The 27,018-nt window shown below is 48.6% G+C and overlaps 1 protein-coding gene across 2 annotated transcripts; it reads right to left on the bottom strand.

Moving 5' to 3' along the window:
* Positions 1 to 181: 181 nt before the first annotated feature.
* On the bottom strand, positions 182 to 18,960 carry BSPRY (B-box and SPRY domain containing). 2 transcript variants are annotated; one of them, XM_045081739.1, is made up of 6 exons: positions 18,721 to 18,960; positions 14,911 to 15,009; positions 7,058 to 7,288; positions 5,910 to 5,935; positions 2,246 to 2,370; positions 182 to 1,042 (listed from the first exon to the last, which is right to left on the bottom strand). In XM_045081739.1, exons 1-6 carry the CDS (start codon positions 18,895 to 18,897, stop codon positions 516 to 518), a joined length of 1,185 nt encoding a protein of 394 aa, XP_044937674.1. In that variant the 5' UTR covers positions 18,898 to 18,960; the 3' UTR covers positions 182 to 515. The 2 variants fall into 2 exon arrangements, with proteins under 2 accessions (XP_044937674.1, XP_044937675.1); XM_045081740.1 differs by having other exon boundaries at positions 5,910 to 5,932.
* Between the last annotated feature and the right edge of the window lie 8,058 nt (positions 18,961 to 27,018).

Here is a 27,018-nt window from a genome sequence, read left to right as displayed (position 1 = left end):
GGGGGATTTGTGCGATCACCCACAGAGGACATGGAAGACACTCAACCTTTTACAATCTTTACTAACATACATGTTCCCTACGTGGGGCCCTCCTACTCCGTTAGCTGTGTGGGGCCTGAAGGCCTCACCCCAGGTCGCCCTGCGGTGCGTCTCGAAAGACTCTACCACACACCCAGGCACCTTTCCATCCAGCCGTTCGCTCGCCAAATATTTATTGCACAACCAGTAGGCACCGGACCCTGTGCTGGATGCCAGACATGACGCAGTGAACAAGATGCCCTCAGAGGGGCAAATGCCTGGTGGATTTGGGAGCCCAAGGCCCAGGGGGTAGCAGGCTCCCCACAGATAGCCAGCAGGTCCCCCCCCCCCCGAAACCAGACCTGAAACAGGACAGACCCTTCCCCCTCCGCAAGCAGCCCCCTGGGCAGAGGCAACATTTGGGGAAGAGACCGCTGGGTAGGAACACGGCCTGGAGGCGTGGCAGGGGCTAGATTGGGGCTCCTGGTGGCCGCGGGTCAGCGTACGATGGAAATGGTCTGGTCAGCCACCGCGAAGACTGGGAAGAGGGGCCCCGAGAAGGGCGCGCGGTGGGCGTGGAGCACCGTGCCGGAGGCCGGCTCGTAGAAGAGCAGTTCCTGCGCCTGCAAGTCTAGAAGCACGCCCAGCTGGCTGGGGCAGCGCAGCAGCCCCAGGGGCTCGTGCTGCCCGTCGTGTGAGAAACGGAACTCCTGGTCATAGCGGGAGAAGACCCAGGAGAAGGTGTTGTGGCCCAGACGAGAGTCACTGCCGGAGCCCTTGCGGGGGAGCTGGCCCAGGGCCACACCCACCTTATAGGCGCAGCTGTTCTGGACGTTCACCATCCAGATGTGCAGCCCAGCCTGGAAGGACGTGGCCGCGAGGGCATTGGGCCAGTGGTCAAAGCGCTCAGGGGCATCTGCACAGGCCTTGGACTTTTTGGCGTTGAAGGTCAGGCTCCTTCGATCATCTGACAGTTGCAGGAAGGGGCTGACAGTCCTCTCGTCGATACGCACGTCCTCCGTGCCTGCCAGGAAGAAGTCTCCGAGTCACCCAAGGCCCACCCTCAGCCCTAACCCGGCCCTATCAGGTGCAAAGGGCTTCCTCCCTACTCCCTGGCAGTGCGCTACCTCGCACAAGCCACTTCCTCTCTCTGAGCCCCAGTCGCCTCATCTGTAAAATGGGGATCAGTCGGACTTATCACAGGGTGGGCGTGAGGATCTGAAGTGCCGAGCATTTGTAAGTGCTCACCAGGTTGTGGCCGTGATGATAGTTCTTACTAGTCTGAGACCCTCATGTGTAAATTGGAAAGAGGGCCCAGAGGGAAGCAAGTTGCCTAAAGTCACACACCTAGTTGGTGGCAGGGCAGAATGAAGACCTGGCATTTTGTTCCCATATCCAGCAGCCAGCACTGATCAGAGAGCATTCCCGTTGAGCCTCTCTGCGGCCCCCAGATGGGATCTGTCCCTGGGGCACGGCCCCTGGGAGCTAGGAAGCATCAGATCTGTACTTTGCAACAACTCATGAAATGGGACTGCTGGCAAATCAGGCACTCTCTGATAAGAGAATCCAGAGAGGACGAGCTAGAGCTTAAACTCAACATTGAAGGCTGACACACAAGGGAGGAGGGCTAAAAATTGAGGAACAAGTCAACCCATGACCCTAACCTCTCTGTGAATTGTGCGAACACTCCAACCAGGGGCACAGAAGCTGCCACCTAGCTTGGGGGGTTCTGCTTGGAGAACTTCCGCACTGAGTGGGCATCCCTGCAGGTAGAAGGGCGGGCCGCATTCAGCCCCATGGCCTTAGCACGCAGCACGGTGCCAGGCCACAGCTGGCCTGAGTCAGTGTCTGGTGAGGGAGTAAGTGAGGCAAACCTAGGCAGCTCAATTCTCACTCCACATGCCCTCCAGAACTTGTACCTTCTTAAAGAGAAACTCGGTTTCCAAGAAATAATACCAAGCTGTCCCATTCGGGCAGGACAGAGCTGGGACTTACACGAACCGGATTTTTCTTAGAGCCCTCAGACCAGTTTGGTCTGGACATAGGAAGGACCCAGCTGCCCCAAGCCTGTCCAGCACCTTGGCTTTACGAATGACAAGCCTCATCTAGTGTCACTGTTTGCTTTAGCTGCCGTGCCAAATGTTCTGCTCCCCGGTGTGACCCAGCAGCACACCCCAGCCAGCCACCCAGTTGTTCCCATTGGCGCTGGGCCCTAACAGTTCCTAACCTGAGAGGGACCCAAGAACCGCTGTCACCCAGAGCTGGGTAAGGAGTGGGCTCCGAATGCACTTCTCATTGAAGTTTAACTTGTCCGACTCCTGGGGATCCAAAATGCCCTCTGCCTCCTCAGTCCTTGTGGAGGGGAGAAAAACAAAACAAAAAACAGGTTCAGGAAGGTTCTGGAAAGGATCTGGATCAATATAGGATGATGGGAAAGGGACAGGAGTAAAATCATCTTCCCATGAGGGTGACACCAAGATTGGCAGCCAGGCCCCACACAAGAGCCCCCTAAAAGGAGGCCTAAGCCAAACAGGAAGCTGGACTTTCCCCTTGTGCACCCCCTCCAGGGGCTTTAATTCCAGTGAGGCAGACAATTTCCAGGGAGGTAAATACTTGGTGCCAGTATTAGAACTTGGAGTTGGTCTCCTCTGTGGGAGAAACAACCTGCTGGGTCTCTAAGTTAGCAGCAGAGCAGGGACGGGACCTGAGCCACTCATGCACCAGCCTCCCTCCCGCCCCCCCCCTCCTATGTGGTGAAAACCCCGCCTCCTTCCAAAACCTACTGGTTCAGTAAGAAGGTACAGCCACTCCTCTGCTCTTAAAATGCAAATATCCTTGAGGGATCCCACAAGAAGGAACTATCAATTATCATCCGAACCATAAATTGGTTCCAGTGCTTTGCTCCCAATAGCCACCTCTCCTCAGCTCACAGGGGCACTAGGTTGGGCTGGAGGAAATATAGGAACAGAAGATGCCTAGGAGGGGAGAATGACCATTTATTAAGTATCCAGTTCCCTCTATTCTCGCGTAATCTTTGCAATAACCTGGGAGAGGGCTGTTATCCCATTTGAAGATTCAAAGAAAGCACTCAGCTAAAAAGGGGAGCTGCGTTCAAGTCCTGACTCCAGGCAAAAACAGAACAAATCCAGCCTGGCATCCAGGCACTGTTCAACGTAATTTTCCCCTTGATTTAAAATGAAAATGATCAAAGCGGTATAGGGCAAAATAAGGGTTTGCCAAGGAGCTTTGCAGATCTCTGAACTGGGTTCTGAGAGCACACTCTTCCCTAATTTCCTGACTCTGCCCATAATGAAGGAGCAGGGAGAGAGAGTGGGTCACATCTCATGGATGCAAGCCCTTTGCAAGACTGCCAGTGGCTGGCCTGGATTGGGAAGTGCAAGGTGAACAGAGCCCTAGAAACGCTGAGAGCAGGCTCTGGTAACAAAGGCTCTTTGTGGTCAGGACAAGAGAGGGTCTGTTGCCACTTTCTCGAAGCACTGCATCTGGGGTTGGAGGAGCCCCAGCCATCAGGCGGGGAGAAAAGAGGAACGTATGTTGGCAGTGCTGAGTCAAGCCAAGGCAAATCTGAGGCCAGTTGCAGACTCTAGAGTCTAGACAACCAGCTGGTCCAGCACCTCATGGTTCAGAAGGGAAAACTCGTGGGGACGCCTGGGTGGCTCAGTCGGGTAAGCATCTGCCTTCGGCTCAGGTCATGATCCCAGAGCCCTGGGATCGAATCCCCCATCTAGCTCCCTGCTTGGCAGGGAAGCCTGCTTCTCCCTCTGCCTGCCGCTCCCCCTGCTTGTGCTCTCACTCTTGCTCTCTCTGACAATTAAAATCTTTTTTTTAAAGTATTTTGCCGTTATTGTTATTTTAAAAGGCTAAGGAATAAATTCCAGATTAAATCAGGAATTCCAGATGGATCAGGAAACAAAAAACATAAAACAAAAACCACACCAAACACCGTTAAGAACTTTGCAGGCACAACTGGCAACATTTGAATATGGACTGTGTATTAGATAATAGTATCACATCAACAGTAATTTCCTGAGCTTAATAGTGACACTATAGTTATGTAAGAGATGGTCTTTGTTCTTGAAAGAAAGATGCTGAAGTATTTAGACCTAAAAAGTCTCACTTTCTGGGCGCCTGGGTGGCTCAGTGGGTTAAGCCGCTGCCTTCGGCTCAGGTCATGATCTCAGGGTCCTGAGATCGAGTCCCGCATCGGGCTCTCTGCTCAGCAGGGAGCCTGTTTCCTCCTCTCTCTCTCTGCCTGCCTCTCTGCCTACTTGTGATCTCTCTCTGTCAAATAAATAAATAAAAAATCTTAAAAAAAAAAAAAAAGTCTCACTTTCTGCAACTTACTCTCAAATAGGGTGGAAACAGTTAGTGCCACATATTCATTTGTTAAATAGAAAGGAAGGAAGAGACAAACAGATCAAGAAAGAGAGCAGATGTGGCAAAATACTAACAATTAGAATTTCTAGGTGAAACTCCTTATACTATTTTCCAATTTTTTTCTACATTTGAAACATACCAAAATACCAAAATTAAAAAAAAAATTTTAAGATTAAGTTTTTTTTTTTTCAAAAACCAGAACAGCTTAAAATTGAAAACAGGATGGTTTTAGAAGAAGATAAAGGAGAAAGAGAAGACTAGCAGAAGTGTGGAAAGATTAAGAGGGGAAAAGTAGGAATAAGCCAAGCCTTTAAAGGAAACTGTAAAATAAAGCTGGGGTCATCCACACCAGGGGAGCCTTCACAGACTTGCCAAAGAGTGAGGTAAATCTATACATACTGACACGGAGAGATTCCAAGAGAGCCTGATAAGTTATAGAACAGCAAGCAGTAAAACAATCCCTAGTGTGTTAAAAAATATATATATTTTTTTAGAGGTCGACAAGTCCAATCATACTCTCCCGTGACCCTGTTTACATAGGGAAGTCCCACAAGATACATCACTGACTGTTAAAGCTGATCACCTCCAGGGAATGGGATTGGGAAGGGAATGGGGGAAAAAAAATTTCTCCTAAATTATCTCTACACCCAGTGTGGCGTTTGAACTCACAAACCTGAGACCAAGAGTCACATGCTCTACCCACTGAGCCAGCCAGGCGCCCCAAGACATTTTAAATTTTCAGTGGTTTTTATACTGATGGCATTGTTTTCTCTTTCTCCCATGCACATGTATTACTGTTGAAATTTAAGTATAAAAACAGCTAAGAAGAATGGGCTGTGCTCCCCAGATATAGCTCTGAAATCTCTCACAGAAGCTGCAAGAATTTAATTTCTTTGCCTGGCAAATTACATCCTCTTGGCCACTTCCTCGGGCTCTTGGCTCCCAGCCTCTCAGGACCTGGGAGAGCCTGGTGAAATGCTTTTAATACTGCTTCATTAAAATGCAAACTGTGAGCGGTGGTAATGCACACCTAGGTTTCAAAGATTCTTTTCTCAGGGAAAGGGGGACTGAGGCAGAGAAAAGGGTGATGGGACAGGTGTGGGGTGTGGGTCTGCGCCCCAGCTATGGGTCGTAGGCAAGTCCCTGCCCTTCTTTGAGCCTCGGTATTTTCATCTGTAGATGGTGGGGGGGGGCGGTGTAAAACACTCCAACAGGGGACTGGAGATTTTGTAGCAGGATAACATTCAGAAAGCCTTTGGCAAGCCTCCCATTGCTAAGTGTTTCTTTTATGACCCCGGCCCAGGGATCTAAACCAGGTCTCCAAGTTAGGCGCAGGAAGACCCCCGTTCATGGCTCTGGGACAGGCGCGCAGCCAGACGGCACACAGTGGGCTTTCTCCCCAGACCAGCAGAGCCTGAATGCCACGGACTAGTTACAGGCCTGTGGGCAACAGTCTGCACGTCTGCCCAGGCAAATGACAGAGCCATACTCACCTCTCAAAAATCTCCTGCTCCTTCTGCTGTAAGAAAAGAAAACAGAATCAGGCTGGGGACCAGGAATTCAGCAGGAAGTCAAAACTTAAGTATGTTCGACTGGCAAGGAGGGTGCCATGTGGGCCATCTCTGGGACAAAGCATTCTGTTCCTGCTTTAAGACCCCAAGCAAAGCTCTCTGGGCTCTTCACACAGCTCTCACTGCACACTGAGAATGGATCGCCTGGATCACTGGCTCCCATACCCCGGGGCGGTGAATCCTGCGGTTCCTTCACAGGACCCCGTATTTACCAACTCCTTGCCACCCCCGCAGACTGCCAGCTCTGGGATGGCTGGGACGCTTACTGATTCTTCTCCTGGGACCGTCCCAGTTTGGGACAGAATGTGCTCTGACGCGGAAGCTGTGGGACCTGGTGAAGGCACAATCTAGGGCAGCAATGGAAACTGCTCTACTTGAACGGCAGAACAGCTCTGTTGTTCCACATTCTGATTTCTCTGCTGGCATATTTCCTCACACGTCAGACTGTCCCATTAAAACCGCAAGCATCTGCATCTCTATAGAAAGTACTCTGCAGTACTTATCTCTATAGAAAGTATGACCCACGGTCGTTTCTGGGCAGTCCAATTAGGGATCCCCGGGCTTTTCCCTTCCTCTGCTTCTTAGCCCTGTCTCTAGCTCCCCACTTCCTTCAATGTAGTGGCTCCTCTTTACCTGTCAGGCACCAGCTTCAAAGGTACTTCATTCAGGAAGCTGCCCCTCACCCCTGCCACCTACAAGCCTGGACTGCGGGGTCTCTGTCTCCCAGTGATGTCTTCTGCCAGAACACATAACTCTCCGCTATCAGTTTAGGTATTCTTCTGCTTCGGAAGGCTGTGAGGCGCTAACAGCTGTATCCTGTCACCCCACCCCAGGGCACAATGGCTCATAGTAGACACTCAGCAAATATTTACTCACTATTGAAAGAATGGTTAGCAGGTGCCCCCCCCCCCAAAAAAATCCATTTAGTTTTATTTCCCTTTTTATTTCCTTGCCTCATCCCTGCTCTGAATTATCCTTATCTACCCAACTCCTACCAATACACATTCTGGATGTTTTAGACTTTGGGGTGTCTGGTCCACTGGCTGTGTCCTCACTCCTGCCTGACTTACAATCAGCTGGAGGTCATCCAGATGGGTGAGCATGGCCACCAGGCTGGTCCGGATGCTGTCGAGCTTCTGCAGCGCCTCAGTCCAGTGGACTCGCTGTGTCAGGATGCTCTGGTGGGCCCGCTCCTCTTCACCATGCACCTGTTCCAGCAACCGCTGCTCCTCGCTCTCACACAAACTCCTCACCACACCTAGCCTCTGGATGACCAGTTCCCGCGCCGCGCTGGCCGTGCTCTGGTGAGGGATAACACAGGGAATCGGGTCCTAGCCAAGCCCCAGTCAAGATTAAGAGGATCTGGGCTCAGTAGGAAGGAGTGCTGGGATTGATTAGCCATGTCTGGCACAGGCACAGTCGTGGAAGGAACAGTGCTTACGCCATTCCAGCCTTAAGAGTTCCCAAATATGGAAGAGAGGAAAAAATGAAATGGGAGGAAACCAGAGAGGGAAACAAACCATAAGAGACTCTTAATCTCAGGAGACAAACTGAGGGTTGCTGGAGTGGAGGGTGGTGGAAGGGATGCGGTGGCTGGATGATGGACATTGGGGAGGGAATGTGCTATGGTGAGTGCTGTGAATTGTGTGAGACTGATGAGTCACAGACCTGTACCCCTGGGGCAAATAACACATTATCTGTTAATTAAAAAAAAAAAGAAGTTATACCTTCTCAAAAAAAAAAAAAAAGAAAATAAAAAGAGAAGAGTTCCCAAATATGGTTTAGGGTAAAGAAATGTGAGATTCAGACAACCAGGTCATATCTTAGATTTAGGATCACAGAATGGAAGAGCTGGGCACGGTCTAGGGACCAACTAGAACTAATTATTTCATAGTCGAGAATACCAAGGCCAAGGGATCAAGGTCAGAGAATTAGAGAATTACAGAGTGAAAGACCCTACAAAGTCTTCTCCATCAATAGGATCCATGCCAACAGTAGTCCAGTCAATATTCTGATTATGTCTGAATGAAAAAAATCTTCTTTCCTAAATCTGTCCATTCCAATGGCTTCCGTGGTAGACTTCTTATTCATGCCAGAGGTATGCCATCCCCTCCGGGTTAGCTAACATGGCCCTCCTAGTAGTCAGCACAGGGTCTAGCACACAGGAGGTCCTCAAACAGTCACTGAATGACTGAGGGGAAAGTTTCCTCTGATCAAGTCAAAAATCTCTTGGTAGCGCTCATAGGCCAAGTCAGGGACAAAGCTGGGACTAGAACCCAGCTGTTTGGACTCTCAGTCCAACACGATTCTCTTTCCCCCAGTGCCATCTGACAATTGATCCTCCCCAAATGTCGCATGAAACACCTGCAGTCTTGCCAGACAAGGGAGAGGTAGAACAGTCTCTTTCGTGCCGAATGTCGAGGAGAGCCAACAGCTTTCTTTGTGCCCTGCCCATGCACACCTGCTCTGTACAGTGAAGGGGGTAATGACCCCTGCTTTACAGAAGAAACTGAGACCCATGATTTGCCCAGGGGACAGGAAGAGAGTGAACCTAAGTGGCCTCAGTGAACCCACGAGTTAGTTCTGACTCCAACTTCAGTGTTCCCTGAGCCAACATAAAACACGAGTTAGGAAGTTAGGCTTTATTTTTTTAAAGATTTTATTTATTTATTTGAGAGAGAGAGAGAGAGAGAGAGAGAGAGACAGTGCATGGGCCGGAGGGGCAAAGGGAGAGGAACAAGCAGGCTCCCCACCTAGCGGGGAACCAGACATGGAACTCCATCCCAGGACCCTAAGAGCATGATCTCAGCCAAAGGCAGAGGCTTACCCCACTCAGCCACCCAGGCGCCCCAGGAAGTTAGGCTTTAGAGACAGACAGTGCCTAGATTTAAACCTTAACCAATCCACTTACTCTCCGTAGGATGCTGAACACTAATCTTCCCTATGCCTCAGTTTTCTAATCTGCTAAATGAGGGTAATGATAGTACCTACCTTATGAGATTATTGTAGAAGATTAAATGAGTTAATATATACAAAGTAAACAGAACAAAGCCCAGCACAGAAGTGTTCAACAACATTAGCTATTGTTCTCTCTATCCCACCTTGCTGCTCGCCCACAGGGGTGGGTGTCCATAGCCACGTCTGTACTACGTCTGTGAGCAGGACCAAGAACAGACGCCGGCCCAAGATGCAGCAGACACTCTCTCACGAGAAGACTGTAATCAATTTCAACACATTTCTTGACTCATTCCTGGTAAAGCGCGACAGAGTAAAAAAAAATTTCCTTTTCCAAAGATATGCCAGAATAAACTAAACGGTATCCTAAAACAAAGCACAGAAATGCTGGAAAAATAGCCCAAAGCATCCTTTTAAAAGTCAAGCTGCTCTGGCAGCTAAGTAAAGGAAATCCCCTGGAGTCCAAATGTGGAAAGGAAACTGAAAACCGGTGTAATCCAGAGCTCAGACTCTATTGCCCTGAATGCAGCTTGGCATTTATTTTAGAATTTTACACTCCTCTAAACTTATGAGAACAGTAAAGACAGAATTATATGGAAAAATAGACAAATCTACAGCATGATATGAAATTATAAATGCTCCCTGCCAACGTTCAGTAAATATGGTAGATAAAAAAATTAATAAGTATGGAAAAGATCTGAATGTGAAACATTTACATAAAGTGACCATGCTTTAGGGTATAGAGCAAGTCTCAACAAATTTCAAACAACTAATATGCAGACTTACAATGAAGTTAAGTTAGAAATTACTGGAAAAGAAAAAACAATGATAATTTAAAAAGTAAAACCATACATTTGGAGATTTAAAAACCTATTTCCAATAACACATAGTAAAATAACAAATCATCATGGACATTTAAAAATACTTATAACTGAATGAAAATATCGTATCACATTTGTGATGGAAATATACGGCTTAAATGCTGACCTTGAGAAAGAAGACAGACTACATTTAATAGACTGTGTTCAGCCGAGGGAGTTAAATAACAATGGCATATATCTCCACCCCCCAAAAAATCGGAAGGAAAATAATTATGAAGATAAGAGGAATGGATGCCTAAGGGCGCCTTGGTGGCTCAGTGGGTTAGGCATCTGCCTTCCCTCTGCCACTCCCCCTGCTTGTGCTTTCTCTCTGTCAAGTAAATAGTAAATAAATAAAATTAAAAAAAAAAAAAAAAAAGAGGAAAGGACACCTGGGTGGCTCAGTCAATTAAGTGTCTGCCTTCGACTTGGGTCCTGCATCAGCTCCTTGCTCAGTGGAGAGCCTGCTTCTCCCTCTGCCTGCCACTGCCCTTGCTCATGCTCTCTCTGTCTCTTTCTCTGACAAATAAATAAATAAAATCTTAAAAAAAAAGATAAGAGGAAATAATAATGAGATTTTTTTTAAGGCTGTCTGAGTTGGAAGAACATGTGACTTGATCTTGGTGTTGTGAGTTCGAGCCCCTTGGTATAGAGATCACTAGAAAAAAATAAACTTTAAAAAGAGATACAAAAGAGAGGATCAACATACTAAAAGCTGGTTCTTTGAAAAGACTAACAAAATAGACAAGCCAGTGGCAACTTTAATCAAGATTAAGAAAAACTTAGGGGGGCACCTGGGTGGCTTAGTTGGTTAAGCTTCTGCCTTTGGTTCAGGTCATAATCTTAGGGTCTTGGGATCGAGCCCCACCTCAGGCTCCCTGCTCAGCGGGGAGCCTGCTTCTCCCTCTCTCTCCTCCCCCACTCCCCACTTGTACTTTCTCTCTCTCTTAAATAAATATCTAAAAAAAAAAGATTAAGAACAACGTTATGCCATTAACTTTAAAAATAGACAAAATACATAATTTATCTGAAAAAAATTACTAAAACCAAAGAAAAAGAAAGAACCCTTTAGTCATGGTAGGAAATGAATCAGTAGTTAAGATTCACCTGCAAAGGGGTGCCTGGGTGGGTAAAGCCTCTGCCTTCGGCTCGGGTCATGATCCCAGGGTCCTGGGATTGAGCCCCTCATCGGGCTCTCTGCTCAGCGGGGAGCCTGCTTCCTCCTCTCTCTCTGCCTGCCTCTCTGCCTACTTGTGATCTTTCTGTCAAATAAAGAAATAAAATCTTAAAAAAAAAATTCACCTGCAAAAATAACACCATCCCAGCTAGTTTCACAGGAGGTGTCACCAATTATTCAAGGCATAGATAATTCCAGTCTTAACACAAACACCTCCAGTGGAAACAGAGAGCTCCCAACTCATTGAATAAGATTTATAGAACCTCAACACCAAAATCTGATAAAGACTACGCAAAATATGAAATTCATACGCTAATCTCACTCTTGAGTATAGACACAAAAATCCTGAAACACACACCCAAAACCCCAAACTAAGATTAGCAATCCAACCTTAGAAATTTTGTATAAGGGTAACATAAGGGGAAGGAGAGGAGGGAGCTCAGTGTTAAGAGGGTAGCACGAGGGACCCTTACAATGGAACTGTTCTCTATCTTGGCTGTGGGAGACATCACACGAATTTACATGAGGTAAATCTGCACAGAACTAAATACACACACACACACAGAGACAGAGTGCAGGTTAAACTGCTGAAATGTGCATAAGGTGGGTTGTACGGATGTCGATGTCCTGGCTATGATACTGTACTATACAGTTAGGTAACCTGTAATCATTAGGGGAACCTGGACAAAGGGCACAGGGGATATGGCTCTATGATCATTTCTTACAACTATATGTGAATCTACAATTACCTCAAAATTTAAAGTGAAAAAAAAAAAACTTATGATCAAGCTTACTAGAAGGAATTCAAGATGGTTTAGCATGTATTAGTGTATTGTCATGTTTGGCAATTGATTGATGGGGAATAAAGCATATCTATAAACTGACCAATGGCATCATTAAGAGCCTGCAGCAAACATGATAAATAATGGAAAACAGAAGCAATCAGAAGAGAACTTACACAAGCTCTGCCCATCACCTACCCCTGTATCTGCACGTGCGCCCCTACACTCTGCCTTCCGTTTCAGCGCGTGAATGCCCAGGCTCTTAACTCCAGCTACCTCTCCATTTCCCCCTTTCTCCTTCACCATTAATTGTCTCCTCTCTACCAGACGATGCCTACCAGCATACACAGAATAATTTCTTCCATCTTAAAAATACCTTCTTGATCCAATACCATCCCCCCCGACTATCATCCCATTTCTCAGCTCCTTTCTTACAGCAGAGCTCCTCAAGTGTTGGCTGTGCCAACTCTTGCGAATTACTCTTCTGTTTTCTCTGCAACCCACTCGGATCAGACTTCCACTCCACCACTCTACAAGACACTCCCTCCATCATAATCTCCACTGATGAACCTGTTTTTCAATCCAATGGCCCACTCTCATTTCTCACCTTACTTGGTGACTTCTTGGTCGACTTTGCTGATTCCTCCTATCTTCATCTTCCTCTTCCTCTTTTTAATTTCAATGTGGGGCTCCAGCTCATGACCTTCAGCTCAAGAGTCCCAGGCTCCTCCGACTGAGCCAGCCAGGCACCCTCCTTCTATCCTTCTATCTTCTTAATGGTTAACCGTGCTCTGGAGCTCCGTCCTTGGATCCCTGCTTTTTTCTTATCTATACTTAATCACTTAGTGATCTCATCCCTTCCTGTGGCTTTCAGTTTATATCACTCATTTATACACTCAAGGAATCTGTCTTCAGCCTAGCCCTCTCCCAACTTACACATATCCAGCCACCTCTTCAACATCTTCCCTGGGATATCTAACAGGCGTCTCAAATTTAACATGTCCACATCTGAACACCTAATCTCCCCTGTCAACCATCACTCTACATGTGGTCTTACCCCACTTTGGTAAATGGCTACCTCATCCTTCCAGTTCTCAAATCAAGGCATTTTAAGGAAAAAAAAAAAAAAGTTAACAGTTATCCTGCCCCCCTTCCTGTACCTTTCTCTCTTGCCTACATCCAAGCCATCAGCAAATTCTGCTGTTTCTCCCTTCAGAACAAACACAGAATCCAGACACTTCTCACCATCACTCATGTCTAAACCACTCTTGTCTTTCATCTGGGTTATGACACCAGCTTACTAATCATTCTCCCTGCTTTTACCTATTGTCACTTCTCAACATAGTAGCTAGTCTTCCTTTTAATTTTTAATTTTTATTTATTTTTAAAGACTTTATTTTATTTATACAGCAGGGAGAGAGGGAGAGATAGTGAGAGGGCTAGCTGGTAGAGAGAGAGGGAGAAACAGGTCCCCACTGAGCAAGGAGTCTGATGCGGGTTCAATCTCAAGACCCTGGGATCATGACCTGAATCGAAGGCAGACGTTTAATTGACTGAGGCACCCAGGTGCCCCACTGTGTTCCTTTTTAATCTTAAGTCATATAATCTTACTGTGCACAGAAATTTCGAAAGACTTCCGACTTTACCCAAACTAAACGCAAAGCCCCTGTATGGCCAGCGAGGATACTATGCAGCTCCCCCCATACCCTGCCTCTCGGACGTCACCTCCTGCAGCTTTCTTTCACTCTGCCTCCAGCTCAGAGGCCCCCTTGCTGCTCCTCCTTCGGGCTTTTGCACTTGCCATTCCCTCTTTCTAGAACTCTCCCTCAGATATCTGGTCTGTTCCCTCACCTTCTGTAAATTTTGTGCAAATATCAACCCTTACTTAGGTCATTCCCAATCACAGCGTATGCAATTACAAACCCCGTTCCCAACAAGCACGTCCCCCTTCCTGTGCTGAACTTCTCCATAAAACCTTCGACCTTCTGACATAGCATGTATTTAATTATTGGCCTTCCCCTCCCTACCCATCCACCTGCCCCGGCTAACGATGTAAGTTTCAGGAAAACAGGAATTTCCATATGTTTTGTTCACTGTGGAATCTCGAGCATAGAGCACAATGGTGCTTGGTATGTGGTGGGTGCTCACAGACGTTAAACGGCGAAACACTGTGAGTGTACCCTTTGAAGTCTGCATCTGCTACCCTTACTTCTTTTGATATTGTACTGGGGCCATAGCCAGCGCCATCAAGGCAAGAAAATAAAAAGGATGAAGAAAAAGAGTGAGAGCGAGAGAGAGAGAGAGAGAGAGGAATGGTCATGCTAAGAGATGCACGACTGAGCACAGAAGAGCTGCCTGGCCTCCTGGCAGCTTCTTCTCTCCTTCAGGTTCTTAGAGGCTTCTGTATCCTGCCAGGAAATTCCCTGTTTTTGTGCAAGCTAGTTCAACTGGGTTTCATTCTACACAATCAAAAGAACCTTGACTAAGACCGTGCCAAGCCTGCACCATTGTCCATGCTGGGGAAGGAAGGATGGCATGTCCTGAAAGAAATCCACAGTCCCGACCCGTGAGGGGCATAGCTGAGAGTGAGGAGGTGGCAGTGGCAGTGGGGTCACTTAGATAAAGGATCGGCAGAGGGGAGTCGCAGAAGGAGCACTGGCCTGGGAGTCAGAAGATCCAGGCCCTGGATCTGACTCTGGCAGGAGGTTGTGGACCCGGGGCAAGTCAGTTAACCTCTAGGTGACCCATTTCCCCATCTGTCAATAGGACTGTAACTGCCACCTACTGTATAAAGATTGTCGTAAAGAACACTCCACGTCCAAGTCCAGAGGTTATTTTCTAATTTAGGGGCTGACCACTACATACTCAGATGGTGGAAGAATGCTACCCTTCCTGATCCTTTACCCCAAAAAAGTCCTTTTCCAGCAGTATTTGCCCCAGTGTGGTCCCAGGAATCGTCTTCTCTGCCCGGATGGTAAGAGCACAGCTCAGAGAGATGGGAAACGGACCTTCCCGGGCATCCAGCTTTGCTAGTAGCAAGCACAGTGAGTCTGTGAGGTTGGGAAGGGATCCCAGACTGGTCCACACTCTGGAGGCTGGAGTCTTATCCTAGGAGGAGTCCGGAGCATAGGAGAAGGAGAACTACTTACCACCGCTCTCTGGTTCTTCTCTGGCAGGACCTCGGCGACATACTTGGTGATGCTGGCACTCAGAATCTGCAGCCTCTCACACTGGTCCACGATCCTGTTCTGCAATGCAAAGGACACCCATGGTGTCTGGTTCCATGTTGATCCATCCACTCCATCCCACCATCCCAGTGATCTCCCCCCTCTTATCCCACCTCAGCCACTTGCACCCAGGGTCACATCCCAGACCTTGCTATTACTGAGAACTATAGCACTCTCAAATTCTTCATTTAAGGGGCCCACACCCTGCCACTTCTATCCTTCCAGATAACTAACTCTAGATTCCCCAGTCCAACCATCCTTCAGCTCGGCTGAGGCCACCCAAACGTTAGTCTTACCACTTTTCTTTGTTTTTTTTTTTTTTAATTTTTATTTATTTATTTGACAGACAGAGATCACAAGTAGGCAGAGAGAGAGAGAGGAGGAGGAAGCAGGCTCCCTGCTGAGCAGAGAGGCCGATGCAGGGCTCGATCCCAGGACCCTGAGATCATGACCTGAGCTGAAGGCAGAGGCTTAACCCACTGAGCCACCCAGGCGCCCCTAGTCTTACCACTTTTCAATGTCTATCACCCACTCTGTGGCTTCAGTTCCCTCCTTCTCCTAAAATCCGCCCATCACCATAATCACTTTCCTGCACATGCTCTCAGCGTTCCTTCTGACCCAGCTCCCTGGCTTTCCACACCTCAGCAGAAGAACACGGCTTCTCAAACTGCCCTTCCCTAAGATGTCCCCATTCTCTAGCAATCATCAACCTCCTTACCCCAACCCCACACCCTGGGATTACTCTCCAAGCCGGCATGTATCTAATCCCTCAGTGAGTCCTATCAGCCCTGACTCGGCAGTTCCTCTCTTTTCCTCTCTCTCTCTCTCCTCTGGCCACTTCTGGTCACCTCTACTCCTATTATTCTGCCCAGACAGCCATTATCTCTCACAGGAGAGAAATTAGGTCCAGTCACGTCCCTGCTCCACACCCTCCAATGGCTCTCCAGCACACTCACAGTGAGATCAAGCATCCCACTTTACCCAACAAGACCCTGTCTGATGGGACTCTGCCTACTGTGCCAATGTCACCTCCTAGCACTCTCCACACTGGCCTTCTTTCTGTCCCATAAACACACCAAACTTTTTCTGACAACAGTGTCTCTGCACCTGCTGCTTCCTAGGCAGCCAGCAGTCTTCTGGATATATAAAGGGGTATAGCCACTTATATGCAAGTCCCCTCCCCCACTCCTTTCAGGGTCACCTCCTCAGAAGCCCTTCCTGACCACCCTCACAGCCCATTCCCTTACTTTGCTTATTTTTCTTTCTTGCATTTATCACACCTCTGCCTGTATCTTCTGGGTGTGTTTCCTTGTTTTGTATATTTCCCCGCATGGCTGGAACACGAGCACCATGACCTTTGACTTGTTCGCTATGGGCCACTACCTAGAAGAAAGTTTCTTCTACACATAGAGGCCCTGGATAAATATTTGCTGAATAAATGAACATCCACTTCTGGGACCACAAGAGGTGCCACGGTTCACATCGGCCAGAGCTGGGTGCGTTCCCCCAGGGGAGCAGGGGAGACTTTTAGAAATGAAAACACTGAAGCCCCCAGAGAGGTGACTTGCCAGGCGCCTGCTTTTCTACTCCATTTCTCCAGGAGCTTGAACATGACTCCTTCCTAGCCAACAGCTCCTCCATGGCTTCTCCTCAGAGCTCTGCCCCGGTTCCGTCTGCCAAAAGGCAGCTGGGTTCCTCTTCTAGGCGACCCTTGCAAATCCTTCCTGCCCCACAGTCAGGAATTCCATCTGATGCTTCTCTGCTCCAAATACTGAGAAAAAGAACGGAGCTGCTTCGAGGAAGCTGTGATCAGCACACACCAGAGTACGAAGGAAACCCAGTGTAACTTAGAAAAAGCGACAGGACAAGAACCACGAAGGTAAGAGAGAAGTTGTGAATGCTAACCATCTTTCCCTGGGGCAAAATTTCTTTGCCACTAGAGGGATGACAGAAGGAGTATGTAAATGTCATAAGATACTCAAAATTGGAGAAAGAAGAGAAGTAAAGAAATTCCTCCCTCCACGCAAAGAGGTGAACATACTTAGGACCTCAGTAGGGTTCCGGGAAGACACCCTGGACAGAGGCATTCCGAATCAAGCACCTGCCCCGACACCCTGCCCCAGCCTTCATGCCCTTCCACCACTAGGATTCTGCTCTGGTGGCAACTTTTTTTTTTTTTTTAAGTTTTTTTTTTTTTTTTAAAGATTTTTTATTTTATTTATTTGACAGAGAGAGATCACAAGTAGGCAGAGAGGCAGGCAGAGAGAGAGAGGAGGAAAACAGGCTCCCTGCTGAGCAGAGAGCCCCATGTGGGACTCGATCCCAGGACCCTGAGATCATGACCTGAGCCGAAGGCAGCGGCTTAACCCACTGAGCCACCCAGGCGCCCTTTTTTTAAGTTTTTATTGCATTCTCACACCCATTCGTACCACTTCCTCCCTCCGCTGAACCAAGAGGTGGTTTTGTCTGACCAAGTTAATGATTCCTTTGATCCAGTTCCTGAATATTAGAATCCTTGGAGGAGTGATCGGTCTGCTCTGGGCCTCAGTTTCCTCATCTGTAAAATGGAGGTAGGCTATCACTTCCAAAGTTTGGTCCGAATGGAGTGAGATGATGGACGTTGAAGTGCTATGGCACTTGCAAAGTTTCCAGCATTACGCAAGTTTATCACATCACATTATCTGAGCCTATTTTCCTCACTACTATGGATGATGGGTAGCGGTGACAGGTAGGACCAGCCAGGAGCTTTCGGGTGTGTCACTGAGTAAGCGAATCCCTCCTGGCCAGTCAGCTAGGTGTGTTTATTACCCTGCAGTCTGAGTCCCCAGGGAGAGCCCTCAGGCCTCACAGGTGGGCAGAGCACTCGGGTAAGGTTGGGCAAACCAAGCGGCTTAATCAAATTGCAAGGAAATCCCCAGGGACCGCAACTAGGACGGAAGGAGGGACGAAGACGCAGGGTAACGTGGACTCCCCGGTGTCAGATCAGGGGCAGGTGGTGACGAAGGTGACAGCTTGGAGGTAACTGGAGTGGAGGTGAGGAGGAACTCTAGGGGAAGAGATCCAACAAGAACCTCTTGAGATCCACCCCACCCCCTCCGTTTACCCTGGTCGAGCCAGTTTGGAGTATAGTCAAGGCCAACCCCAAAAGGGAAAAGAAATCACCTCACCGGGAAACCTGAAGGGTGGACGGGGGGAGGGGCTTTGAGCCCAGGGGCTGAGGAGGGAGGAGGGCCGGGCTTTATCTCAGGTCAGCTTCCACCGGGGCAGGACGTGGGGCACACGTCGTCCCAGGACGTGCAGCGGCCTATGGCCCAAGGCCAGGCCTGGCTCTCACCCCTCGACAGATGCAACGGAGGAAGAGTGGGCAGCTGGATCCGCCACTATGTGGTAGACTACAGAGCATTTCCCCCATTATCTTGGGTCTCTCGCACAACCACCCCAATAAATGCGCGCTATTATTGCCCTACAGATGAGGGCGCTGAGGCTCTGAGACTTACGAGACTCCGAGCGAGGTGGGGAGGAGGCGGGATTCGAACTCACGTCCCCATGACTCCAAAGGCCCCACCCTTAACTGCCTAGTTCCACGGCCAGCACCCCCGCGGGGCCTGGGCCCCGGACCTGCCGCCGGGTCCCCGCCGGGTCCCCCTCGGCGCTCCGCCACGGCGTCCCCTCCCTTCAAGAGCCTCCCCTCTCCTCCCCCCGCCCCGCCTTCCGGCGACCCCGCCCGCTCACCCGCAGCTCTTCCGCGCGCTCCTCCGCCCGGCGGATGCGGTGGCCCCGGCAGCGGCCGCCGGGCCCCGCGCAGGCAGCGCACACGGGCCGTCGCTCGGAGCAGCAGAACCAGCTCAGAGCCTGGCCGTGCTCGGGGCACAGCGGCCCGGACGGCGGCCCCGCGCTCTCCGCAGACATGGCCGAGCGCCCCGCGCCGCGCGCTCTACCTGCGGCAGGTGACTGCGGGGCGGAGCCTCCGCGACCCCGCCCCCGGGCCGGGGCAGGCGGCGGGGCGCGCTGGCCACCCCGGCTTCCTGCCCGCCTACCCTCGCTGTCGCCGGGTGGGCGCTCGCCGGGACTCCCGCGCGGGGTCCACCGGCCTCAGCCAGCTCTGTGATTTTTCTGCTGAATTAAGTCGCCATGTATGCGTGTTAGTTTTAGGACAACCGTAAAACTCCGAGTATTAATGTGACCGTAGCAAACTTAATTGAGCACTTATTAAGCGCCAGACTTTTAGTAAGCGCCTTAAAGCGTTTTATGATGGGCTACATCAGCTCTTTTTTTTTTTTTTTTTAAAGATTTTATTTATTTATTTGTAAGAGAGAGAGTGAGAGCGAGCACAGGCAGACAGAGTGGCAGGCAGAGTCAGAGGGAGAAGCAGGCTCCCTGCGGAGCAAGGAGCCCGATGTGGGACTCGATCCCAGGACGCTGGGATCATGACCTGAGCCAAAGGCAGCCGCTCAACCAACTGAGCCACCCAGGCGTCCCTACATCAGCCCTTTTTTGACAGGCAGCTCTCGACGAGTAGCTTGCAGATAGGTTCTGGTGTTAGGCTGCCTGGGCTCAAATCCCTGCTCACAGGCAGCGCACCCTCAGTGGCCTCAGCTGTAAAATGGGGATAGCGTCGGTACCTGCCCCCACAGACTTGTGCTGTGACTTAAATGATTAAACAGGACCCGGAGCACACACAGCGGCTGCAATTGCTGAGCGTCTGTTAATAACGCAAGGAAAGTACTAGTATGATCCCCGTTTTTTTTTTTTTTAAATATTTTATTTATTTATTTGACAGAGAGAAATCACAAGTAGACGGAGAGGCAGGCAGAGAGAGAGAGAGAGGGAAGCAGGCTCCCTGCCGAGCAGAGAGCCCGATGCGGGACTCAATCCCAGGACCCTGAGATCATGACCTGAGCCAAAGGCAGCTGCTTAACCCACTGAGCCACCCAGGCGCCCCCTGATCCCCGTTTTTATGGAGGTTAAGAAACTTGCAGGGAGTCACAGTTGCTAATTGACAGCAATGAGATTGGAATTCAGGCAGCTTGATTTGTAGCTAATATGGTTAATATTTTTTAATTGCATATTAAGGTCCAGTGAGGAACATCTGTATTAGGCTGATTTCCCCGAAGTATTTACAGCCAAATTTTCCTCATTTGAAACTTTTTAAATAACGAGTATTGATTTAAAAACCTAATGCATGTTTATTGAACAAAAGAGACTATGCAAATAAACACATCGATGTAACACCCATCCCCAGAAAAAGCCACTGTGGATAAGTGCTGGAGCTGCCTTGGGGCTTTTTTTTCTTAGGATCTCATAAATCAGTGTAAGCCCAGATTAAACCCTCTACTGGGGCTCCAGTCCAGCCAGCCTGGGCATACAGGGAGAATGCTATTTCCCAGTCCCCAAATTCTATTTTAGAAGGTCTTGGCAGAGGCCTGAGGAGAGAACTCAGCCAAAGGGAGAAGGGGCCAGGCCTTGGGGGTCAGAAGTTATTCTAAATTCACCAGGAGTGGACACTTGTGAAAACCCAACCCTAAAGAGAAGCAGCAATGCATCCCGCAGCACTTGGGGGCCAAGGCACCTCTACCCCAAGGTCCCTCTAAGTGACAACTGCACAAACGGTAGAGAAAGATTCCCTTCTGTCAGCGCCTGCAGCTTCAGCCCTTGAGGGCTAGGGCTGCTGACAGCCCCAGAGCTCCTCCCCTTAAACCACAGGACCTGGGTCTGATCATTTAGTCCCTCTGGGCCTCAATTACCCCATCTCTAAAATGGGAGTGAGGATACTATATACCTCTGAGGGCTGCTTCAAAAATTAAATGAGGTGTTGTCTGGAAGTGCTGAGTTTGGATGTATAGTATACAGTAGGGGCTAAAAAATGTTTTATTGTATGTGTGAGGCTTTGTAGCAGGGTTTCAGAATGTAAACAGTGTAAAGTTCTTTGGCAAGGGGAGTGCAGCATTCCTGGCATCAAAAGTCGTTTCTAGTGGGAGGGTGAAGGCTTCATACTCTCTTCTGGGGGCGGGGCTGGAAATGGGCCACCTTAACCAGCAATTGTGGTTAGAATTTTTTGTTCTAAGAGCTGGGTATGGGAGGGCTCTTAAACCTTCTGGTAAGAACAGGGAAAACAGAAGTGATTTTGTGTGAAGGAAAAGAGACTGTGGAGAGCACGGGGAGGAGTAGGGGTTAAGGTCCTCAGGGAAAGCAGGGCCCCTTCACTGGGTGTGCCCCTGGAGCAGGCAGTGGCTCTCGAGGGCTGGAGTCAGGCAAGCAGGAAAGTCACCAGAAGAACTTCCAGGCAGAGGACTAGGAATTGCCAGGGGCTTAGGTGGAAAAGGATTTACTTTTATAAAGTGGGGATCATTGGTTGCTGGTTTGGTTAAGTGTCTGCCTTCAGCTCAGGTCATGATCCCAGGATCCTGGGATGGAGCCCTTGCATTGGGCTCCCTGCTCAGTGGAGTCTGCTTCTCCCTCTGCACCGCCCCCCCCCACTCTCAGGCTCGTTTGTGCTCTCAAAAATAAGTAAATAAAATATTTAAAAATAAATAAATAAAGTGGAGGTCATCTGTACTGCTACTCAGGACTGAAGCATCAGCCCCTTCCCTTAAATGTGCATGTGCCTGACACAAGTCCCCACCAGAAGCCTCTGGATACTCAGAAACTCCCAAAAGATGGCTCTTAGGCTTTGTCAGGCTTTGGAATCACCCAGAGTCTGGGGACTGTTGGGGGAGAGGGAAGGTTAAGCATTTACACTTTCTGATAAGATTCTCATCCACTAATTCTGGGGTGGAAGGAGGAGTATGCAAGTGTAGCAGTTGCCCTGAGGCTAGACCACGAATGATGTTTCTGACTCCTCCTGGAAATGCTGTAAGGCAAGGGGGACCCTTTAGCAGGTGGTGAAATCTATTCCAGGAGTGAAGAGCAGCATTAAACAAAAGGAAAGGTAAAGAAAGAAAGATAGAAAGAAAGAAGGAAGGAAAGAAAAAAAGAAAAGGAAAAATAAAGAAAAGAAAAAATTGCTCCTCGTACAGGTTTTTTTTTTTTTGGTCTGTTTCATTTTCATAAACATGTACACGTGTAAGCACTGGGGAATGTATTTCCTATTCAGAGGGTCAAAAAGTTTAAAAGCTGATGCTCTAAAGTGACCTCTGGATCCTTGGTGGGAGTTGGGAGAACTGTACTTGAACTTAAGGGCTTAGGCTTAAGGGCTTAGGCGGAACACCCCAAGCTGGGGACAGAGAATGGACACTTTTGTTACGTTGTATTTGTTTTTAAAGATTTTATTTGTTTATTTGACAGAGATTACAAGTAGGCAGAGAGGCAGGCTGAGAGAGTTGGGTGGGGGGCAGGCTCCCTGCTGAGCAGAGAGCCGGAAGTGGGGCTCGATCCCAGGACTCTGGGATCACAACCTGAGCCAAAGGCAGAGGCTTAAACCCACTGAGCCACCCAGGCGCCCCTCTTTTGTTACATTTTAGTCATTCAACAAATTTATTGACTGTCTACCTATGCGCCAGGCCATATTTAAGATGCCGAGGATACAACCATAAAGGAGAACAAAGTCTACTCTCTTGAGCAAACAAAATAAAGAAACCGGTCATATAATGCTGGGAAGTGAGAAAAGCTCTATGAAACATACTCGGGCATACAGAGGGCTTGAGGGAGGTGCAGATCTAGAAAGAGCGATGGAGGTTGTCTCTGGGAAGAGTAGCACTACCATGGGAGAGAGCAGCCAGCAAACCATGAGAAGGTCTGGGGAAGGAGCTCTCCTAGCAGAGGAACTAGGAAGTGCAAAATTTTTTTATGCCCTGAACCCTGCTCACGCCCTCACCAAGGAACCATACAGAATTTGTGTTCTGAAAAGGTGCTACAAATATATAGATCCTCACAAACATGGTAGAGGAGCCTTTAGCCCTTATGTATAAGGTAGGTGGAATGTGTCTGGGACTATGTCCAGGAGGCTGTTAGGCTGCAGGCTTGAGCAGTGGGAACCTGAGCAAGGCAGAAGGGCTCACAGTGACCACCAGCTGAATGCAAACAGGCTCTGTAAGCGACCCACCTCAGGAGACCCCTAGGCCCCAGCTGACCAATGGGCTACTCACAACTGGGCCCACATTCCCATACTTCCTTGCGCCCCATTAACTGTAGCTCCCCCTCCCACCACCACCTGCCTGCTGCTCCCTGCAATGTATTCAAAAAACTTCTATCTCCTTTGTTCTGCCCTGGATGAACCCTCTCACCACCCGCCTCCACCCAATCGGTCACCCCACAGAATGTGTTTATTTTGACAAAATTGGGACCATCTGTACATTCTGCCCTGTAACCAGACTTCTCAATTGTCTATTTCTGCTATTTAGTTTGGGTTGTCCTTTTTTTTTTTTTTTTTTAACTTTTTGGGTAGTGAATATTTGGGGAAAGTCTGTTGAAAAGGACTATATCTCCCTGGCATTTATTCTCCCTCAGGCCTGCTCTTCAACCGCAGACCCAGCTCTCCTCTGCCCGTCGGCGGGAGGCCCGTGCCTGTTGCTGATCCCACCTCGCCCTGTCCCCATGACTCCTTCCTCCTTAGACCCTGAGGCCACCAAAGTCTCTGGTGACAGGACTGGAAGTCATCTGACCTGGGCTTGTACCGGTTCTTGTAAGGAGTAGCAAGAGGACTATCAACACTGTGGCTTCTTTTCTGTGTGACTTTCTTTGGCAGAAACAGCCTCAACTGTCACCTTTAAGAGGGGCTTGGCCACCTGCCAGTGTGGAGAAACTTAGACCACACAGTTCTCATGTGATTAAGTCCAGGGCCCCGGGGAGAGAGTCTTCTCTGCTTGGGTCTGACCAGTCTGGACAGAATGAGATCAGTCTCCAGGGGGCTCTTAGGACCATCCCATTTCACAGGAAGGACAATAACAAACTGGGGAGGTTAGGGAGAGAATAACCAGCTCAGGAGGTAACGAGCCAATAATTAAGATTATGCAAGGCAGGGTTGGAGGAGTTGGCAATGTTAGGCCGAGTGAATGAAAAATGAGAGTTATGTTGCTTCCATCCATACCAATCTACCTTGTGTCTTTCTTTTTTTTTAAAGATTTTATTTATTTTATTTGACAGAAAGAGATTACAAGTAGGCAGAGAGGCAGGCAGAGAGAGAGAGAGAGAGAGGAGGAAGCAGGCTCCCTGCTGAGCAGAGAGCCCGATGCGGGACTCAATCCCTGGACCCTGAGATCATGACCTGAGCCAAAGGCAGCGGCTTAACCCATTGAGCCACCCAGGCACCCCCTACCTTGTGTCTTAATTGGCTGTCTATGATTGTCGTCTTTTTGGGTGTTTATTCAGAAATATTCAATGTGGGGCATTTGGCTGGCTCAGTTGGTAGAGCATCTTGATCTTGGGGTTATAATTTGGAGCCCCATATTGGGTGTAGAGATTACTTTAAAAAATAAAATATTAAAATTTTATTTATTTATTTTGACAGAGAGAGATCACAAGTAGGCAGAGAGGCAGGGAGAGAAAGAAGAAAGAAGGGGAAGCAGGCTCCCTGTTGAGCAGAGAACCTGATGTGGGGCCCGATCCCAGGACCCTGAGACCATGACCTGAGCCAAAGACAGAGGCTTTAACCCACTGAGCCACCCAGGAGCCCCTAAAAAAATAAAATATTAAAAAAAATAATCAATGAGCATCTACTGTGTGCTAAACCTGTCTGGTCCAATACCATAGTCATTAGCCACAGGTGGCTACTAAAGTTACATTCAAATTAAATACAATTTAGGGATGCCTGGGTGGCTCAGTTGGTTGAGTGTCTGCCTTCGGCTCAGGTCATGATCTCAGGGTCCTGGGATCGAGCTCCACAGGGGGTTCCCTGCTCAGCGGAGAGTCTGCTTCTCCCCCTCCCTCTGCCCCTACCCCCCTACTCGGTGCTTGCTCTCTATCTCGCTATTGCTCTCAAATAAATAAATAAATAAATAAATAAGTCTTTTTAAAAATTTACAATTGAAAATTCAGTTCCTCAATTGCTCTAGCCACACTTTAGGGGCTCGATAGCCCCATGTGACTTGGGGTCAGCTCATCTACAGACAGTGCAGACGTAGAACATTCCATCATCCCAGAAAGTTCTATTGGAGTGCTGGGCTAGACCCTGTGTTAGACACCAGCAATAGACACGGGTGTAAGTAAGACTCGGTCACTGCCCTTATGGGGCTCAAAGTCAAGTGAGCGAAACCAGTAAATGGAAAATCACACCGAGTTAGGGAAGACCTGAAGGTAGAGGGGGAGATGGCCTCTAAGCTGTGGTTAATAGTTAGACATGCAGGTGTGGGAATGTAGGGGAGATGCCCTGGGCAGAGGAAACACTATGCACAAGGATTCAAGGGCAACAGAAGGGGATCCAAGAAGCTCCAAGTAGTTTAGACCATTGAAACCTAGAGTGTGGGGAGCCAAAGGGGGAAGATGGGCTAAAGAGATAAAGACCAAGTCTTACTGACCTAGGGAAGGAATTTGGATTTTATCTTGAATATCAGTTATCTGTGGTCCATAATAAACCACCTCCAAAGCTTAGTGGATTAAAATGAAGCTGTTTCTTTGCTCACAATTCTGTGGGTTGCCAATTGGGCTGGGTTCGGGTGGGCTATTCTGATGGTTACTTGTGTGTTTGCAGTCATCTGATGGCTCATTTAGGACTGGATGGTTAAGATATTCTCACTCACATGTCTGCCATGTGGTGTTAGCTATTGGGTGGGCTCTGTGTCTTAAACAGATGAGACATGTTTCTTCCCATGGTGGCAGTGTTCCAAGAAGAAGAGAGAAGAGATTACAAACCTCTTTGTGGCTTAAACTCGGAAGTAGACAATGTCACTTCCACCACATTCTGTTGGTCAAAATAAGTTATGAGACGAGAAAAGCTACAGAGAGCTCATGGCCATCACACTCTGGCATGATGTTGGCCTGAACCAAGATGGTGGGTAGAGAGAAGTGGACAGATTTTTTTTTTTTAAAGATTTTATTCATTTATTTGACAGGCAGAGATTACAGGCAGGTAGAGGCAGGCAGAGAGAGAGGAGGAAGCAGGCTCCCTGCTGAGCAGAGAGCCCGATGCGGGGCTCGATCCCAGGACCCTGAGATCATGACCCGAGCCGAAGGCAGCGGCTTAACCCACTGAGCCACCCAGGCGCCCCAGATTTTTTTTTTTAAAGGATATTTCAGGGGCAGAATTAAAAAGTCTTGGGGTTTGTTCTGAAACAAGGAAGAGAGGATAAAGTTACAGATGACTCCAAGATCCTTGGCATGGGTGACTGGTGAGTGCCCAGCATTCAGAGGGAAAAGAGGAAGAACAGGTTTGGGGACAAAGATGATATTTTCAGTATGAGTCACAGCCAGGTGGAGATGGACAGAAAGCAGGTGGATATACAGGTGTAAGGAGAAGTCTGGCTAGTGATACCAGTTTGGGAGTCTCAGGTGCCTTAAGCCTAAAGCATCTTCCGTAAGAGCTGCATCCTCGGAGCTGGGAAATCTTGAGGGCAGGGATCAGACAAGTCAAATCTGTAACTGCACTGAGCCTAGCCCAGTGTCTCAGGGCAAAACAATCACTCTCCCCTGGTTGAATGTTGTCAGGTTATTGTAGGCAAAAGAGATTAAGCTAGTAGGGTGAGCCCTCAGCTCTGAACTAAGATCAGTCTTGTGTGGGGGGTAGATCCCAGCTCCTGTCAGAAACAACAGGACACTGACTCAGAAAGTAATGAGTGAGTCATCAACGAGGGAGATCAACAGGAGCTAAAGGAACCCCCATCAGGAATGCTGTGAGGATTTTGCCTCTTTGCATGGGAAGACAGACCAAGTAGCCAGCCCTAATATTCTGTGAAGGTAATTTTCTCTTACCAACCCTATTCCTGTTCCCACAGGCACCCAGTTTTCAGAAACTCCACAAGTCTTCACTGAAGGCAGTTTTGGTGGGAGATCAGACAGGCAGCAGCAGGTCCCTTCTAGGTGCAAGAGAAATGTTGGCTCAGATCCCATTCATTCATTCATTCATTTCCTCATTCAACATTCAACAAACCCTTACTCTAC

Source organism: Mustela putorius, unplaced genomic scaffold, assembly GCF_011764305.1.
Source record: "Mustela putorius furo isolate JIRA1106 unplaced genomic scaffold, ASM1176430v1.1 tig00000580_pilon_pilon_pilon, whole genome shotgun sequence".
Lineage (NCBI taxonomy): Eukaryota > Metazoa > Chordata > Mammalia > Carnivora > Mustelidae > Mustela > Mustela putorius.
This window is presented reverse-complemented; position numbering and strand designations above follow the sequence as displayed.